The 13426-nt window shown below is 46.4% G+C and overlaps 1 protein-coding gene across 1 annotated transcript; it reads left to right on the top strand.

The window, feature by feature from the left end:
* Positions 1 to 1181: 1181 nt before the first annotated feature.
* Positions 1182 to 7583, top strand: CKS2 (CDC28 protein kinase regulatory subunit 2). The gene is made up of 3 exons (XM_040420296.1): positions 1182 to 1375; positions 6049 to 6176; positions 6919 to 7583. The coding sequence occupies exons 1-3, from the start codon at positions 1317 to 1319 to the stop codon at positions 6969 to 6971; spliced, it is 240 nt and encodes a 79-aa protein (XP_040276230.1). The 5' UTR covers positions 1182 to 1316; the 3' UTR covers positions 6972 to 7583.
* Positions 7584 to 13426: the final 5843 nt, after the last annotated feature.

Here is a 13426-nt window from a genome sequence, read left to right as displayed (position 1 = left end):
AGACACCTCCTTAGAACACAGCCCCCCCATACAACCAGATACTCCCTCCCTTACCCACCCCAATCTCAGTGTACAGTCCCCCTCACATACAACCTACAGACATCACCCTACTACATAGCCACCCCTCTGAGCATACAATGCAACACAGCCCCGACATATACAACCCAGACACCTCCTTAGAACACAGCCTCCCCATACAACCAGATACCCCCTACCTTACCCATAACCACCCCCTACCATCTCAGTGTACAATCCCTCACACACAACCTACAGACATCACCCTACTACATAGCCACCCCTCTGAGCATACAATGCAACACAGCCCTGACATATACAACCCAGACACCTCCTTAGAACACAGCCCCCCCCCCCACATACAACCAGATACTCCCTCCCTTACCCACCCCACCATCTCAGTGTACAGTCCCCCTCACATACAACCTACAGACATCCTACTACATAGCCACCCCTCTGAGCATACAATGCAACACAGCACCAACATATACAACCCAGACACCTCCTTAGAACACAGCCCCCCCCCCCCATCTTGTTCCTGCTTAGTGCACTTGTCTATATTATGTATGTGCACCCCTTATCATATGTAATAATAAATAATAATAATAACCAGATCCTCCCTTACCCCTAACCACCATTTCAGTGTACAGTCCCCCCATACACCTCCTTAGAACACAGCCCCCCCCCCCCATACAACCAGATAGTCCCTCCCTTACCCATAACCACCCCCTACCATCTCAGTGTACAGTCCCCCTCACATACAACCCAGACACCACCCTACAACACAGCCTTCTATTTCAACATACACTCAAACATAGCCCCCCCCCCCCAGCATACAATCTAAAACAGCCCCGCCCATACAGCCAAACACCCCTACCATCTCAGTGAGCACTGCCTTACAGCGCCCCCATCTCAGTGTACAATCCCCCCAAAGCACGTTCACGGTAGAACATCGCAGTAAAAAGCGCAGGTGTGCTACACAGCAGCCTTTTTTTCCCCTAACCACCAGCACCTCACAGCACAGAATACGCCTATAGTAAGGCTCCGCGTACTTCTGTGCTGCAGGGATTTATTTTCTCAGTTCAAACTCTTGGAAAAAGCGCGCAGCTCTCCTGTTTCCGACCCACGTGATCTAGGAGTGCCACGTGATGTTGTGACGTCAGCAGGTCTCTACCGGATATAGTATTTAGCCGTTACCAATTCAAATCGTGAACTCTGTGAGGGAGTTGCGTAAAGTAAACCGTCTGACTTGGCGGTCGCCATTCTCAGAGGCGGGTTGTGTGGCGTTTCCTGCCGATAACATGTCTTTTAAAAATATCTATTATTCCGACAAATACACGGATGAGAAGTACGAGTACAGGTAAGAGCCTTCTGAACGTGGTGGGTAACGTCGGGCGCGAGGAAGCGAAACGGCTGCCATATTGGGCTTCATGCTGGTGCTGTCAGTGTACAAATCCCATATGGCTGCCATCATCGCCGCATGTATGAAGTAGGAGGGTAATGGTGGATATAGAGCCGACCATAGCCCTGGAGCAGTTTGTACACTAGCTGTGCATCCACGAAGCAGGATCACTTCAGTCCTATGCTGGCTGATTGTCCGGGACTGTGATGTCACCAGGGGCTTTAGCTATAAATCCTTTACAGGAACCACTACTGGAGGCAACTGTCAGGAATGGACCATATGTTCCTGATAATTGCCTGACTTGGTGGAGATGACTGCTGCGGTGATGGCTTGTCCCCATAGAAAATCTGTGTTTTGCACCCACCGCCGCCGGGAGTTTTGATCGGGGGGGGGATTTTAGATATTGGATAACCCCTTTTTAAAGGGACCTTAGGCTTCACACAATCAGGTTTTCTGATGCAACTTATTTGCAACAAAAACTGGTGTAGGGGATCATGGTAAATGCTTGAAAAATATTAGGGAAATGACTGGCATTATGTTTATCAGGATTACTTCCTCAGAAAGCGCAGTAGTCTGAGGCGTCAGATCCGTCCGCAGAATAAAAGTACTGTGCCCTGTACTGCTGTCGTCTGGCGAGTCCACATCTGGTCGGACAAGTTCCCTGAAGTCAGATTATGTGGTAAAGGGAGATGAGCGATGCCACTGCGGATACTACATCCGAAGTCGCTTCTCAAAAAAAAAAAAAATGAATCGTTCTTGGGGTACTTTCACACTTGCAGCAGAGTGATCCGGTAGGCAGTTCCGTCGCCAAAACTGCTTGTCAAAACGTTTGCCAACTGATGGCATTTGTCAGACGGATCAGAATCCTGATCCGTCTTACAAATGCATTGAAATGCCGGATCCGTCTCTGCGGTGTCATCTGGAAAAAACGCATCCGGCATTTATATATTTTTTCACATATTTTGCGGTCTGAGCATGCGCAGACCGCAATGCCGGAACACTCAGGGCCGAATCTGACATTAATGCATGTCAATGGGAAAAAAAATGTTGGATCCGCCAAGTGTTCCGGAGATAAAACCGTAGCATGCTGCGGTTTTATCTCCGTCCTGAACAGTCAAAAAGACTGAACTGATGCATCCTGAACGGATTGCTCTCCATTCAGAATGCATTAGGATAAAACTGATCAGTTCTTTTCCGGTATTGAGCCCCTGTGACGGAACTCAATGCCTAAAAAGAAAAACGCTAGTGTGAAAGTACCCTAACACTGTATGGAGATTCGTCTCCGTACAGTATTAGAATGTATGGGCTCCGATGAGCCGAAGTAAGTTATTCATGAAGTGCCGCGGGACGTCGTTGAATAACTTTGGTAATTGATTATTACAGTGAAAAATCTTGGAACTGAACTTTGCTTCGGGTCCAAGGTACCGCTCCAAGCAGAGTTCGGTTCCAAGTTTTGAAGTGGTCTATCACTAATCAATTACCTAAGTTATTAAACAAAGTCTTGCACGACTTCATGAGTAACTTACTTAGTCTCATCGGAGCCTATACATTCTAATACTGTGCGGAGAGTGTTATAACTGATTTTTTAGCGAAGTGGCTTTGGCTGTAGCATCCGAAGCTCACTTCTCTCATCTCTAGTGGGGATCATTCAAATGAATGGGTGTCTGTAAAGTGCAGTCAGAGCCAGTGGGGTCTGCCTCTAAACAGCAACTTTATTGCACTGTTCAGGCTTAGAGGCTGGACAGGGGACGGCTACTTCACATAAGCGTTTTTTGTGGATCCGTCGTGGATCTGCAAAAAAACGCTTCAGTTACAATAATACAACCGCATGCATCCGCCATGAACGGATCCGGTTGTATTATGTCTTCTATAGCCATGACCGGATCCGGTTGTATTATGTCTTCTATAGCCATGACGGATCCGGTTGTATTATGTCTTCTATAGCCATGACGGATCCGTCATGAACATCTATTGTCAGAAAACGGATCCGTCCCTATTGACTTCCATTGTGCGGCAGGGCGGATCAGTCTTGCTCCACGCCACATCGTGAACAGAAAAACGCTGAACCAAACTGAAGAGAATGCATTCTGGTGCACTCTGTTTAGTTCAGTTTTGTCCCCATTGACCATGAAATTGGACAAAACTGAAGCGTTTTCTTCCGCTATTGGGATCCTATGACGGATCTCATTAGCGGAATTGAAAACGCTGGTGTGAAAGTAGCCTTAATGGATAGTGGCTGTCCTTACGATATATGGGCGCATTCACACACTGGTTTATGATGCCATAATTTTGGCAGAGACTCTGCACAGAAATTCTGACAGCTGCCACGTGGTGTCTGCCTCCCATTGCTTTCAGTGGAAGGAACCACTGTCGGCAGGGTCTGGGTGGGTGCGGCTGGTGTTCGTCTGTGGTGTAGCTCCATTCAGTGGGGCTAATCCACAACCGGGTCTGTAACATCTGAAGTGAAGAACCATGGCAGAAGCTGCGCTGTGTTTGCAGAGGCGAAAACCATGATGAGCGGTGTTCCTGAGAGCACCAGAAAGGTGTGCCTGCAGACATTGGGGCCTTCTACATGGGGCCATCATCAGTTCTGTATGTGACTGAGCAGTCGTAATGTTGGCAGCATATAATTTACAGGGGGAAATGTGCAGAAAATCTGCCCCAAAAACGCACATAAATCCATAGTATTGTGGGGTTTTTTGTGCAGATTTGATGGGATTTTGCCACCGAACTCGCCCTTCTGTTGGAGAGGGTGAAAAGTGCAGAAATTGACATGCTGCAGATTGCAAAATCCACATCGCTGGTCAATTTCCGCACCTAAGGAAAAAAGAGAGCACAGTGTAGATGAGATTTGCCTAATCTCCTACACTTGGCTTGTACTGTATTACATGCAGCCCCCTGACTTGAGCATCGGAGCAGTTCATGCTACCTTGCCCTGCACTAGATCGCGCAGGGCACGGGCTCTTTTGTTTACAATAACACACGGCCAGGCGGAAGCTTCCAGCCGGCAGTGTGTTCGGTGACGTCACCGGCACTGATGGGTGTGCTTTAGCGCTGCCCTAGCAGTTTTACTGGCTAGGGCAGCGCTAAATCCTGCCCATTAGTGCCGGTGACGTCACTGGGCTTCCTGGCAGCCCCATAGCGAGCCCCGATACGCCACCGGAACTCCTAAAAATGCCTCTGCCCTGCGCGATTTAGCACAGGGTAAAGGAGAGCATCAGAGCATGAACTGCTCCGATGCTCATGTCAGGGGGGCTGCCGGGGTGAAAATGGAGTTATGTCCGGGTTCAGCTCTGAACCCGGACAACCCCTTTAAATTTCAGCAAGATCAATGAAAAAGTAGCATTTGCTTGTTGGCTCATCATGTTTACACTGAGCAGTGATTGGCAACGAGTGTTTGCTCACCTGTTCATCAGGCCATCTAAGGCTACTTTCACACTGGCGTTTTGGCTTTCCGTTTGTGAGATCCGTCATGCCCTAAAGCATTCTGAATGGATAAGGATCCGCTCAGAATGCATCAGTTTGCCTCCGTTTCGTCTCCATTCCGCTTTGGCGGCGGACGCCAAAACGCTGCTTGCGAAACTGAGCCAAACTGATCTGTCCTGGCACACAATGTAAGTCAATGGGGACGGATCAGTTTTCACTGACAATCTGGCACAATAGAAAACTGATCTGTCCCCCATTGACTTTCAATGGTGTTTAAGACTGATCTGTTTTGGCAATGTTACAGATAATACAAACGGATCTGTCCATGATAAGTGTGAAGGTCTAAAAGGGTTCCTGCTTGCTTCATGTAGAGGATCCGGTGTGCTGTATCTTCATTCTGCTGGTCAGGCTAAGGCCGGTATCGCACTAGTGTCTGGGAGATCTGGCAGGGAACAGCCTGTGGGGTCTCTCTGGATCCGACATTGCCAGAAGGTACATGTATGCCGTCCAGCCCCATTAACTAAAGGGGACTGGTGGTGATCCAACCACAACTTGGCAAATGTGCACAGCGGTATTAGTCCAGCCGATTCTCGGCATATTTGCCAGGTTGTGGCCAAATCTCCACCAGTCCCCATTGTAGTTAAAGAGGACCTTTCACCAGAATAAAGCATCTAAACTAACTATACAGACGTGTAGAGCGGCGCCCAGGGATCCCCCTGCACTTACGACACTGTTATACCCGGGCGCCGCTCCGTTCGCCCGGTATAGCCTCCGGTATCTTCATAGTTAGGCTCCACCCAGGGCAACCTGCCTCCAACTATGAAGATACCGGAGGCTATACCGGGCGAACGGAGCAGCGCCCGGGTATAACAGTAAGTGCAGGGGGATCCCTGGGCGCCGCTCTACACATCTGTATAGTCAGTTTAGATGCTTTATTCTGGTGAAAGGTCCTCTTTAATGGGGCCGTACGGCATCCATGTTGCTTCTGGTAATGTCAGATCCAGAGACGAGGCAGGCTGTTTCTTGCCAGATGACCCGAACACTCGTGTGAAAACAGCCTCACACAAAGCAGTGTGAATTTGATGCTGATAGTGATATGAAATTCTAATAATGGCCAGTAAGTCTTATAATGTGTATTTTGTAGGATGACCACAAATAATGGTTTTCCAGTTCATAAAAGTTGACTTTTCGTGTATTTTTATTAGGCATGTCATGCTGCCAAAAGATCTGGCAAAACAAGTGCCAAAAACACATTTGATGTCTGAAGAAGAGTGGAGAAGGCTTGGAGTTCAGCAGAGCCTTGGCTGGGTTCATTATATGATCCATGAACCAGGTAAGGCACTGATACAACTACTGGAAGTGAAGCTGTTGTAGGCGGTCAGATGAAGAGTGAAGGAGCTTCTGGAAAACTCCCTCATCTGAGACCTGGGCTTAAAAATGCTGAGGTCTCTAGGAATTTGCTGTATGTGTAAGACTAGGGCCACACAGGGCCCTCCTTGAGTTTAACACTACTGGGGGGAAGAAATTGGAGTTCATTCCTGTGATTGGTTTTACAATTACCGTATTTTTCGCTTTATAAGACGCACTTTTTTTCCCCCAAAAGAGGGGGGGGGGGGGGGAATGGCAGTGCGTCTTATAAAACGATGGTTGACTTTTTTTTTTTTACAGGGCTGACACTGATAGATCTCTGGCCACTATGCTGCACAGTGATACAGTGCGGGGAGGGAGGCAACTCGCAGTTTTCCTCAAAAACCTAGGTGCGTCTTATAATCAGAAAGCGAAAAATACGGTACTTGCCCGCCTGGTGACTGAGCTGATACAGGGAATCGGGAAAATGTGGATAGTGTTTCACAGACCAAACACCCTCTTCTAAAACTTCTGATGTCATAAAATTATATTAGATTTTATACAAAGATGTGTAAACCAGTAACTATTCCCACAAAAAGCATTTAGTGATCCTAAATCTAGTTCCCGGAGTCCCCAGGGCTTCACCTGAGTGATGTCAGGGACTGCTACACTCGCTCTCATTTCCAATGATAAACCTTTTTATAATATTTTTTTGTTCCCCTTGGCAGAACCTCACATACTGCTTTTCAGAAGACCGCTTCCAAAAGATCAACAGAAATGAACCACTCCTCGCTTCTACCTTTTGGGACGATGTGTATACCGGTATATTGTAGTATTCAGTGAATACAATGACTATGACCACAGCTGTGCAAGAGCTGTATTGTTAACAGCACAAGCGCTCAGTTAATGTGTCTACATGATGGAGCTGCTATCACCTTTTCCTTCTTCTGTCTGCGCCCTCACATCTGTGTGACGTTTCTCTCTTACACCACTGGTTAATAAAGTTTTTATGTTCCTTTTCAGTGTGCTCTTAGGTTCTGGGTTAGTTTGGTTTGGGGGAAGTGTTCTGCATTTCAGGTACATGTAGATATGATGCACCCTAGTGTGGCCACGTTTTGTGAAATGTACAGCACAAGACACACCTTTTGATACTTCTAATTGTGTTCTGTATGCGCGTGTGAAAAGAAGCTATTTTTTAAAGTTTATAACGTTTGGAAGTCTCTGTTTCGGATGCTGCCTACAAAAGTTTCTGCTGGATCATTATACAAATGGGACCGGCCTGACTTCAAAAGCAAAGTACACTACGCGGCAGGCCATGGGGGTCCTCTGATCAGTATTTGAATGTATGACATTTGTGTTTCATCTCAATAAAACTGAAAGCCCCATTCTTTGGCTAAAAAAAATTAAGATTCTTGGTTTATCTGCATGGGCACAATGGTGGTCATTTACAAAGACTGGCATTTTTCAGCGATCTTTGATTTCCCCCTATGTTGCCAGGCATGTACCTAATTTATGACTGGGTAGTCCGTGTGCCTGGAGTGAAAAACTACTCCACTCCGTTTTTTATGCCAGTTTTTGTGTGTAAATATTACAGGGTTGTTGGCCCTGCGGCAGTCGCAAGGACGGTGCAAACTGATGCCAAAAAGTAGCTTGTGCTAGGCATTTGTAAATGACCCCCAATGACAGTTTTTTTTTTTATTTAGACTCCTGGATAATCGGGCTGGGGCTGCAGTGACCTGTAGCCATGCGAAATAAGATGGCAATATCATGTCTGTAACAAGGCACCGAATGTGACCACAATTGGTGGATATCATTCCTACTGGAATCCTGCATAAATAAATGAAAGGAGTAGAGAAAGTTGGCACCTATTCTAGGAATAACTATTAGATTGGTGAGGGTTGTACCATTGGGGCCAAGAATCCACCAGTTAATCGCAACCAAATTCGGAAGAACGCTTGTTAGCGATTATCTGGCAGTGTAAAAGTGCTGCTGAAGCAAAACGCTCGTTCATTATGTAATCCCAACATTCATGCGGTCACACATTGTCAATTGCCAGCAGCATATCACACCGTAACATCCTCTGTTTTGCCGGTGTTCTGTCAGATTCCCTTACCCCACGTGACTTCCGGGGGTGTGCGCCTCCGTGCAAGCGCAGTACCAGGGCATGGGTAAGTTAAAATTACAGTGAGCGTTGACTCATGGACACGTGCATGCACTCTCAGGAGTAAGGAGATTTGACGGTCTTGTTAAATCTCCTTACCCTCACACTGCGCACGCGCGGATTGAAGCCAGCCAGCAATGAATCTGAAGCGTGGAGATTTAAGACAAAATATCGTCAGATCTCCTTACCCCTGAGTGCGCACGCGTGGTGTCCATAAGTCAGCGCTCACTGTAATTTTAACCTACCCGTGCTGTGCTTTTTTTTTCATCATCTGTGCGGAAACTGACCTGCTTTGGGAATTTTTTTTTTAAATCTGCAGTATATCAAAAAAACAAAAATTCTGTGAACATTTCACTCTTTTCAATGGTAGGGTGAGATCTGCGGTAAAGGGTTCTTGTGACTTTTTTTAACTTAAAAAAACAGTGCTGTTAGTATCCAGGTGGTTGTGAGTGATACTAAGAACATTGGGGGTCATTTACTATCATTTATTGCTGTAAAAACGTCCTCCTAAATCTATGTGAACAGAAAAATAAAGTTACGGATGTGGAAAGGCAGGGAGTAAAATCTGGAAAATTGCTTGGTCATGAGGTTAAAAGTCATGTGTGGGTGAGATGTGATGAAGCCACCGCGCCAACTCTGTTAGAACACTGAGAAAGTGGCAGTTTGCTGTCAAAATGTGAAGAGCAGCTGAAAGGACTGGTCATTAGCTGCATGAGAGAGAAGTGCTACCTCCTGTGCACACTAGATGCACAAATGCCAAGACGTTGAGTCCGAAGTTCAGCGTCACTGAACCTGATAAAAACTTGGACTTTATTAAACATTGTATAAAACCTATGTTTACAGCTTGAGATACATCACAGCAACATGAAAAAAAAAAACAGGACTATCTGGTTGACGCGTTTTGGAACACAACCTCTTACTTCTAAGCTATGAGACGGTCACTCGTTAAGGTCCTATGTCCCAGTGCTCCATCTAAAACATTTAGGCTCCTTGCAGCCGAGCGTTTGTCACACAGTGAGTCCGCAGCGCAGCTCCCGGCCTGACTGGGTCGCATAGCATTATATCGATTTGTGATGCTATGTAACCCTTACAGTTCTGGAATGTATTGGATAACACTAACAGCATTCCAGAACTGTAAGGCCTCTTTCACATGGGCGTTGCGGGAAAATGTGCGGGTGCGTTCCGGGAACACCCGCGATTTTTCCGCGCGAGTACAAAACATTGTAATGAGTTTTGCACTTGCGTGAGAAAAATCGCGCATGTTTGGTACCCAAACCCGAACTTCTTCACAGAAGTTCGGGCTTGGGATCGGTGTTCTGTAGATTGTATTATTTCCCCTTATAACATGGTTATAAGGGAAAATAATAGCATTCTGAATACAGAATGCATAGTAAAACATCGCTGGAGGGGTTAAAAAAAAAAAAAATAATAATTTAACTCACCATAGTCCACTTGATCGCGTAGCCCGACATCTGCTTCTGTCTCCTCTGTTGAATAGGACCTGTGGTGAGCATTCATTATAGGTCAAGGACCTTTGATGACGTCACTCCGGTCATCACGTGGGACGTCACATGATCTTTTACCATGGTGAATCACCATGGTAAAAGATCATGTGACGTACCATGTGATGACCGGAGTGACGTCATCAAAGGTCCTGTTCCTATAATTAATGCTCACCACAGGTCCTATTCAGTAAAGGGGACAGAAACAGATGCCGGGCTACGCGATCAAGTGGACTATGGTGAGTTAAATTATTTTTTTATTTTTTTTTAACCCCTCCAGCGCTGTTTTACTATGCATTCTGTATTCAGAATGCTATTATTTTCCCTTATAACCATGTTATAAGGGGAAATAATAATGATCGGGTCTCCATCCCGATTGTTTCCTAGCAACCATGCGTGAAAATCGCACTGCATCCGCACTTGCTTGCGGATGCTTGCGATTTCCACGCAACCCCATTCATTTCTATGGGGCCTGCGTTACGTGAAAAACGCACAAAGAGGAGCATGCTGCGATTTTCACGCAACGCACAAGTGATGCGTGAAAATCACCGTTCATGTGAACAGCCCCATAGAAATAAATGGGTCAGGATGCTCACCTTCCGCAACGCATCCGCGTGGAAAACTCGCTCGTGTGAAAGGGGCCTAGGGGTTACATAGCATCATAAATCGATATAATGCTGGGAGCTGCGCTGCAGACTCGCAGCGTGACAAACGCTCGTATGCAAGGGGCCTTACTGGCCACCATTTGTTTCTGAAGCAAATTCCTTTATGACTATTTTCCAGTTCAAACGTAATAAAGCTGAGCAAACTCTGAATCCCCCTCATCTGCACATAGGCGGGGGAGGCCTTGTCCACAACTTACCTGTCCCTGTGGAAGTGACGCTTCCGTCCTTAGACAAGACTGGAAACCTGGCAAAGAATCTGACCTCTGCGAATGGAGGATTTGCCGCAGAGGTACTTCACGTGACAGCTGCCGATCCATACAACGTTGATACTGTAAGTACACTGGAAAAATGCAGCATCCAGATGTTTGAAGCAAAATGGTGCATCTTAGGCTAATTTCCCCAACCCCCCCCCGGGGGAAATGTATCCAACTGATGTAAAGGAAAGCTGACTTAGTTGCCCATAGCAACCAATCAGATTCCACCTTTCATTGTTCAAAGCTCTTTTGGAAAATGATAGGTGGAATCTGATTGGTTGCTATACGCAACTAAGCCAGCTTTCCTTTACACTATAACCATATCTAATAGATCTATCTGCCGTATATCTGGACTGTACCACATAAAAGGTTAGTATATAAAATGAGAATGCTCGGACTGGGAGAAAATGTCTGTATGTGGGTAAGTAACTGGCTGAGTGATAGAAAACAGAGGGTGGTTGTTAGCGGTACACACTCAGATTGGGTCACTGTCACTAGTGGGGTACCTAGGGGGTCAGCATTGGACCCTGTTCTCTTCAATATATTTATTAATGATCTTGTAGAAGGCTTGCATAGTAAAATATCAATTTTCGCAGATGACACTAAACTGTGTAAAGTAATTAACACTGAAGAGGACAGTATACTACTACAGAGGGATCTGGATAGATTGGAGGCTTGGGCAGATAAATGGCAGATGAGGTTTAACACTGACAAATGTAAAGTTATGCACATGGGAAGGAATAATGCAAGTCACCCGTACATACTAAATGGTAAAACACTCGGTAACACTGACATGGAAAAGGATCTAGGAATTTTAGTGAACAGCAAACTTAGGCTACTTTCACACTAGCGTTGAGAGCGGATCCGCTCATATAATGCAGACTTTGGATCCGTTCAGAACGGATCCGTCTGCATTATATTGTAGAAAAAATTCTAAGTGTGAAAGTAGCTTCAGACGGCTCCGTCCAGACTTTACATTGAAAGTCAATGGGGGACGGATCCGTTTGAAAATTGAGCCATATAGTGTCAAATTCAAACGGATCCGTCCCCATTGACTTACATTGTAAGTCTGGACGGATCCGTTTGCCTCCGCACGGCCAGGCGGACACCCGCGTTCGGGTGTCCGCTTGCTGAGTGGAGCGGAGGCTGAACGCTGCCAAACTGATGCATTCTGAGTGGATCCGCATCCACTCAGAATGCATTAGGGCAGTACGGATGCGTTCGGGGCCGCTTGTGAGCCCCTTCAAACGGAGCTCACGAGCGGACACCCGAACGCAGGTGTGAAAGTAGCCTAAGCTGCAAAAAACAGTGTCAGGCAGCTGCTGCCAAGGCCAATAAGATAATGGGTTGCATCAGAAGGGGCATAGATGCCCGTGATCAGAACATAGTCCTACCACTTTACAAATCATTAGTCAGACCACACATGGAGTACTGTGTACAGTTCTGAGCTCCTGTAAACAAGGCAGACATAGCAGGGCTGGAGAGGGTCCAGAGGAGGGCAACTAAAGTAATAACTGGAATGGGGGGACTACAGTACCCTGAAAGATTATCAAAATTAGGGTTATTCACTTTAGAAAAAAGACGACTGAGGGGAGATCTAATTACTATGTATAAATATATCAGGGGTCAGTACAGAGATCTATCCCATCATCTATTTATCCCCAGGACTGTGACTGTGACGAGAGGGGACATCCTCTGCATCTGGAGGAAAGAAGGTTTGTACACAAACATAGAAGAGGATTCTTTACGGTAAGAGCAGTGAGACTATGGAACTCTCTGCCTGAGGAGGTGGTGATGGTGAGTACAATAAAGGAATTCAAGAGGGGCCTGGATGTATTTCTGGAGCGTAATAATATTACAGGCTATAGCTACTAGAGAGGGGTCGTTGATCCAGGGAGTTATTCTGATTGGAGTCGGGAAGGAATTTTTTCCCCTAAAGTGAGGAAAATTGGCTTCTACCTCAGTTTTTTTTTGCCTTCCTCTGGATCAACTTGCAGGATAACAGGCCGAACTGGATGGACAGATGTCTGTTTTCAGCCTTATGTACTATGTTACTATGATAAATCTTGTACAGGTCTAGACAGCCTGTCTAAGCTCACACATCTATAGCAGGGGTCAGCAACATTCGGCACTCCAGCTGTTGTGAAACTACAATTTCTAACATGCTTTTTCCAAATTATAGCATGTTCTGGGCGTGGTGTTTTTTCAGGCCTTTTCCCATAGACTTCTCTATAGGGAGGGGAAAAAAAAGACATCTAAGGCTACTTTCACACTAGCGTTCGGGGCTCCGCTCGTGACGTCCGTTCAAAGGCTCTCACAAGCGGCCCCGAACGGATCCGTACTGCCCCAATGCATTCTGAGTGGATAAGGATCCGCTCACAATGCATCAGTCTGGCAGCGTTCAGCCTCCGTTCCGCTCAGCAGGCGGACACCCGAACGCAGCTTGCAGCGTTTTGATGTCCGCCTGGCCGTGCGGATCCGTTCAGATTTATAATGGCAGTCAATGGGGACGGATCCGTCTGTCCTGGCTCCGCTTTGACACGTATCCGTTAGAAACCGTTCACGTCTCTGCGCATACCCAGTAACTTCCTGTCCCTCCCCCTCATTGTCGGCCATTTTGGATTATCGACTTAGTGAGACTGGTAAGTATGAAG

The sequence above is a fragment of the Bufo bufo genome, chromosome 2, assembly GCF_905171765.1.
Source record: "Bufo bufo chromosome 2, aBufBuf1.1, whole genome shotgun sequence".
Classification (NCBI taxonomy): Eukaryota; Metazoa; Chordata; class Amphibia; order Anura; family Bufonidae; genus Bufo; species Bufo bufo.
The sequence above is the reverse complement of the archived record's forward strand: the minus strand, read 5'-3'. Positions and strand labels throughout refer to the sequence as shown.

What these genes read in the sequence shown, in the direction of transcription:
- CKS2 (XM_040420296.1), top strand. Translation starts at nt 1,317, where the DNA reads ATGTCTTTTAAAAATATCTATTATTCCGACAAATACACGGATGAGAAG. An exon ending in GATGAGAAGTACGAGTACAG is followed by an intron (nt 1,376 to 6,048) that starts GTAAGAGCCTTC and finishes TATTTTTATTAG; the next exon opens with GCATGTCATGCTGCCAAAAG. An exon ending in TTATATGATCCATGAACCAG is followed by an intron (nt 6,177 to 6,918) that starts GTAAGGCACTGA and finishes TCCCCTTGGCAG; the next exon opens with AACCTCACATACTGCTTTTC.